This window comes from Trametes versicolor (genome assembly GCF_000271585.1).
Source record: "Trametes versicolor FP-101664 SS1 unplaced genomic scaffold TRAVEscaffold_2, whole genome shotgun sequence".
Lineage (NCBI taxonomy): Eukaryota > Fungi > Basidiomycota > Agaricomycetes > Polyporales > Polyporaceae > Trametes > Trametes versicolor.
In genome coordinates this window covers 3,567,576-3,573,423 of record NW_007360322.1, presented here as the reverse complement: position 1 = coordinate 3,573,423, position 5,848 = coordinate 3,567,576, and the positions used below count along the sequence as shown (strand labels likewise).

Below are 5,848 nucleotides of genomic sequence, written 5' to 3'. Positions count from 1 at the left end.
CGCCATACCAAATTTACACCCACTTAACCTTCTTCCCGCTCAGCCTGTTCTTCATCACTGCGACAGTCAGGCCCTCCGGCAAGGGCGGGGGCGTGTATTTCCCGCCGTCCTCGGTGGTCGTCGTCTTCATGTTTAGCGTCTGGGCGATCGACGGCGTGAACGGCGCAGGGAGCGGGTTTTCCGAGCCACCGTCGTCCGCTGCCTTCTTCTTCCCCTTCCCCTTTGGGGTTGGAACAGGTTCGACGGAGACGTCTGGCGCCGGTAGTATGGAAGACGCGTCGGGCGTAGCGGCCCTCAGCATCGTCACCGACCCACCCTCACCCTCGGGGCCCAAGGATGTCCCCGCGACAGCTGAGGTCTCATCCTCCTTTGACAGCTTGTCCTTCCGAAGAGATACCGGGTGTGTTGACGGCGAGTGCAGGGAAACGAACCAGCGCAACATGCCCTTTTGCACGCCCAGGTCCCCTGAATCGATATAGACGAGCGTCAAAATGCGAAACTTCATCACACAGCGAGAAGACTTGCCGACAGGAAGGATGTCCGGCCGCCGCAGCGAGAACATGGCGAACATGTCGACTGTGGCACGGGTGAGCGACAGCTCCGATGAGTGTCGGTTCGAACATACCGGTCCACTACGATATGAAGGGACACTTCGTAAGAGACCGGTGATCACTTCGTGGATAGCACGACACTCACTCTTCCGATGCCCCGCACTTCTATCAACATCTTGTACAGCTCCTCGTCATCGGCCAGAAGCAACTTCCTCGTCGACAAGCGGCCGTCCGCAAAGCGTCCAGCAAGGTCTAGGACTGCCAAATGCGTTCATCGTCGGTCCTCGCCACTCTATCCTGAGCAAATGCACTAACCATACTCCGCCTTCCGACCGCTAAGTCCGGCGCTGCGCAAAGTCGCTATATCCTTGGTGATAACTTGATGTGCGGATGGGAAGAAGTTAGACCTTCCGAGTCATGCAAGGATCAGCGCCTGGCTAGGTTATCCCGAGACGATGGGCCTACTTGGAATCCGCAAGACTCTCCGGAAGAGATGGGTCAAATAGGCGCACGAATTTATGTGTTATAGATGCCGCGGCTTTCCATGATATCTGTTGGCCCCTGGCTCGTGCACCAACTGTCAGTCTTAGCAAGTAGGTACACTCCGGGTGATGGTCTCACAAGATGGAGTGCGCAAGCGTTCTGTCATATCGCACCCTGCTCAGCGTAGATCTATGTCAGGAAGACACGTGCATACCGGAAGGGATCGACGCGTTCGAGATGCTCAAACGGTCTGCACTTGACTCTTCGAAACACATCATCGAAGCGCGGATCCACGCGAACGAGGTGCCGCTTTGCCTCTTCAAAGGAGAAGGTGAGCACGGCTGGAACTAGCTCTTCGCCCTCCGCGTTGGGAATTGGGGTGGGCACGGCGGTATTGGGCGCTGCCGGTGACGTCTTTACGCTTGAGGCAGTGGGTACTGCAGCTTTCGTGGTCTTCGCCTTCGTAACACGGGGCTTCTTCTGAGCGGGTTCTGCTGCTGCGTCGGGGCTCTTCCGAGTCCTCTTCCTGCTTGAATCAGCGGCCTTCGTTTGGGCTGCGGCGGTGGTCTGTTGCGTAGCCTCCGGCGTAGCACCAGTGCTTCGCGTTGCTGACCTTGTCAAAGCCATGCTGAATGTCCTGGATGTTGCTGGGCGCGTCAAATGTCGAGCGACGACGTGTGTAAGGGCGAACTGCATATACCGATTGGCGTCGACGACGGTAGTTTATCAACAAGCCAACTCTCGAGGCCGCTGGGCAGGATGACTGTGCGGGGACGGAGCCGTTCCCAGCTGGGAGAGCGTGGGAGGCGCGCTAGCGGGGGACGCGACCGGCGCGGGTGGCGCGTAATTACGCGTTGCGCGCCTCGTCACGTGCCAATGCGCGAACGCGCCACGGTTGTGCCTGGCTCTTCCAAAGGGGCCTCTCAAGGTCTCCCCGCACCCGCAGCTCCCCTCTCACCTCGGCAGCCGATCGCATGACGTCAGAACAGGACTCGTTCGTGCTTTCCTCCCTCCTCGACTTTAGCGGCTTGCCAGCTTCCTCCGCCGTCTTCATCCCACTCTCCACGACAGCTCAGACCATGTCTCACCCTAGCCAGCACTCGCAGCTCGGCGAAAGCGGCCTCTTTTGGCGCTCGTCCACATCGCTCGCCCATGCTTTTCGCGTCTCTCTGTCCTCGACCGCACTGGCTTCAATGAACGACCCGCGCTCCGTTCTCGTTTTCCGCCCTCTGGCGTCTACATATCGGCCCTGCCGCAGTGCTCGCTCTCGCTGTCCCTCCCTTCTCGACCCTCTCCCCGCCGTTTCCCGTCCTCCTACACGCCTGGCATATCCCCAAAGTGCATATATCGACGCCGCCGACGTACCCCGTGCACGTAGGCACCCAAATACCCGCCACAAACGCGCATATACGTCCGAAAGTGTGCATTACTTCCATTTTGCCAGTCTACTCTACTCACCTCGTCTGCAGTCTACAGACAGTCTCTCGCGACGAGATACGATCGTCCCGCGTGCGCCCCCTCGCGGGACCCTGTCAGCGCGGACGCGGAACCCTCTACGCACACATGGGCACCCTTTGCGTGTCTGGCAATCGCCTCGCGCGCTCTGTATGAGCGGAACAAGATGCGCATTTAGCAGAAAACGCGTATCGTACTCGAACGGTACGTTCCACACACCCCGCGTCGCGTTTTATACGCTCACAGAACCACAGCCAATCACCTCCATCAGTTTGCGCGGCCCTGCGCGCAGAATTGGGAAATTTCGTCGTGGACCCCACCGTCGAATTCCCGCATGCTTCGTTCAATTCCCAATAGAACCTCTTCGTATCGCTGATCCTGTCTCTCCATAGGTGCCCCTCATGGATCGCCCACGTTTCAAAGCCCCCGTGCCAGCGGGGCGGACACTGTCGACGATGAGCAAACACGCTTGCCCAGCGAGGCGTTAGGCGCCCACGCGCCGCCTCGAGCTCGAATGTCAAAGGTCGCAGAAACGTCAAGTTACGGTGTGTACACATACCTCTCGCTCAGCGCATCCCTGTGCGCTTGGAATCAGCTCGAACGGTGACATTCCGTAGCCTCGACGGGTCGATTGTTTTCGACGATGGCTTCACTGCCTTTTCCTTCGCCCCCTTCGCTATCTTTCACGAAACCCGCTCATATCATTTGTACAGCTTCTATTCTATGCAGCTCAACATATAGTCTTGTATTCGAAGACGCTGTCGCCGCGTGGAAGACATTACGCTCGATACGGACTGCGCTCGCCCGCCACCAGAATAGGCGCCCAAATCATGGACGTCTCGGTTGCAGGTGCGGCTCGTTGCTCACATTTCGACTTCCTCTAACACGAATTTTAGCGGCACTTACAGGTACATTCAGTGCAGTACACGGGATCTTCAACGTCTGACGCCGCGACACTCGTCCGAACGGCCTCCAGCGGCTGCGCCGCGTGGGTGTCATACAGAATGGGCCTCTCGCCCACGCGAGATGCACTGCGCGTGGCGGCCTGGAAACCGTCTGTAAGTGTATATTCGGATCTGTATATACTCTGACTCGCGCACGAGCGAGGAATCGAGCACGAGTACGGACGCTGTCGTGTGCATGCGCGGCCGCCTCGGCCTGGGCATGCGCACTCGACGCCCGTCTGCACACTCGACGCCCGCAGTGTACGCCTCTCCTTTCTCGTTCCGGCACGGGCGCTCACGGCTGCTGACACTACGCGCTCACAGTATCTCCGAGAAGTGAGCTCAGCGTCCCCAGCCTCGTCGTCGCCGCGCCGCCCGCGTCTTCGACAATGGCTCTGAACACTGGGCCCCCGCCCCGCAGACCCGCGAACGCGCCCCGTCCGCGCGCGGAGCGCTCTCTCAGGACGTCCCCCACACCCTCACAACACGGCGGCTAGAGCAGGCGCGTCCGTCGCTCGCACGCAGGCTCGAGAACTCGGCGTACGAGGCGGCTGCGCGCCCGCCGTCGTGACATGGAGACTCGACGAGCCACGACGCGAGATGCACGGACGTCCGAGCACGCGCACGCGGTGTGTGAAGGCCAGTGACGTCGTCGTGCTCGGGTGCACCAGTGTGCGCGTGGTGCACTTACGGCACGGCACGTCTCCGCACCTCGGCTCCCGCAACCTTCGCCGCCCTTCAGGCAGTTGCAGTGCCATTCCGGGGCTGCACACCTACGCCCGCAGCTCGCAGCCGCGCAGATAGCGACGAGCCTTCCCGCCGCCGCACGAGCCCATGCCCCGTGATGAGGGTAAGACAACGGACCGCGCGGCGGCGATGCGACTCGACGTTGTCCGCGACAGCTGTAAGCGCGGGCGCCAGCCCCGGGAACGTTCGTGCCGCACCCACAACCACCCACCTGGCGCCCCGTCTTGTGCAATTCGGCCCCGACGAGGACGTGCGAAGACGGTGTTCCTGGGCGGCTGGAGGCTCGCGGCGTTCTCCGGAACGCGCGCAGCCAGAAGAAGGGCGGACGCGAACGCGTCCCTGAGAGGTGCAGCGGGGCGGGGCGCGCGTTGGGGCTCCCCACGTGTCTCTGGCGGGAGGGCTCTCACCTGGGGCGGGAACGTGCTCGACGGCATCGGCTGCGTCCCAGCCCAGCCCTCCACGTCTCCCGCACGTTGTCCCCTCCGCTGCGTTATCTGGTACATGGACAGCTACGTAACTACTGCCCCCGCCCTTCCCGCCTCACAAAGTACGCCGCGCCTGTGGCCGCGCGGGGAGTGCTGCAAACGATGTAGATCAGGCGACGATGTTTGCGGCGAGGAAATCGAAGGTACGTACCGTTTTGCGCGTGACGCACCGCATGCGGACTCCTTCCTGCAGCTTGTGTCTACTGGGATTGCGTACGGTGAGAACGAGGCTGCGCTCGGGCGAGGACTCACAGCAAGTATCCGGGCGCGTTGGCGCGTCGAGGGCTGGTTCCGTGGCGGGCTCGATCGACGCAAACCTACTGGAACACATTAGTAGAGTGTCATGCGCGAAGAGGACTCACCACACGTAGTATTCCGCCTCGTTCGCGCGTCGAGGATACTGGGGCTCGGCGGGCTAGACAGAATCAAGTTAGCAGCATCTGCAGCACGAACGGAGGGTGCAAGGTACGTATGCATTCACGATGTGCGCCCGCCGGAGTGCTTGAAATCTGATACTCTGTGAGCAAGATGGGGCATCGATGCTATGCGCACTCACCAGGCATGCAGGCGAGTCGTCGAGGATGCGTCGCTCCAGCGCATCTGGATGTGTGCACAGAACTGAATGCGATTGTGAACGCAGGCAGAAGTAGGACTCGGAACGGCGGACGTACCACGAGTGTGACGAAACGAGCCCTGCGTGCGTGGGTCGGAGCTGCGAGACGACGTGCACTGCGTCCACGGCCTACGTCTATGAGAAATGTGAGTGGAAAGGATGGGGAACGGTGGGCGACGTACCTGGCGGCAGCGATGTGAAGCTGGAAGGAGGTGAGTGGCACGCACGAATCCTCGACGTACAATACTTATTGGTCCATACCCTCCGATGTCCATCGCTAGCGAGCAACAGAGCGGACGTGCGCCGGCGATGCCCGCGCGCACCTTCCGGCATACGAGCACGGAAACGAATACACGGCCGCTACGCGGGCGTCCGATGTGGGCACGCACACTCCGGGACCCAATCAACGAACGTCCGGGACACACGCCCGTCGCTCGGGATTGAGTCTAAGTGATGGGGAACTCGGAGGGCCTCGTCCTGCACCAACCAACGCACGATGCGCGTCGACGGAGGTCTAGACGAGGGTCGGCCATACGTACGCTCTGGGCGGCTTGACATGCGGAACGCATG

General features: G+C 61.0%; 2 protein-coding genes across 2 annotated transcripts in view; both read right to left on the bottom strand.

The window, feature by feature from the left end:
* Positions 1-1,661, bottom strand: part of TRAVEDRAFT_112665 (DNA glycosylase) — a gene marked incomplete at both ends in the record, with an annotated part of 2,517 nt that extends 856 nt beyond the window's left edge. The window contains 6 exons of the mRNA XM_008036439.1: positions 24-465; positions 511-598; positions 697-809; positions 867-958; positions 1,017-1,136; positions 1,249-1,661. Of these exons, the coding sequence (XP_008034630.1) occupies positions 24-465; positions 511-598; positions 697-809; positions 867-958; positions 1,017-1,136; positions 1,249-1,661 (1,268 nt within the window). The remainder of the gene's footprint in view (positions 1-23; positions 466-510; positions 599-696; positions 810-866; positions 959-1,016; positions 1,137-1,248) is intronic.
* Positions 1,662-4,697: 3,036 nt separating this feature from the next.
* Positions 4,698-5,553, bottom strand: TRAVEDRAFT_43819 (uncharacterized protein; the record flags this gene model as incomplete). The annotated part of the gene is made up of 8 exons (XM_008035735.1): positions 4,698-4,758; positions 4,817-4,868; positions 4,918-4,982; positions 5,028-5,080; positions 5,222-5,283; positions 5,337-5,407; positions 5,461-5,480; positions 5,521-5,553. 8 exons carry the CDS (start codon positions 5,551-5,553, stop codon positions 4,698-4,700), a joined length of 417 nt encoding a protein of 138 aa, XP_008033926.1.
* Positions 5,554-5,848: the final 295 nt, after the last annotated feature.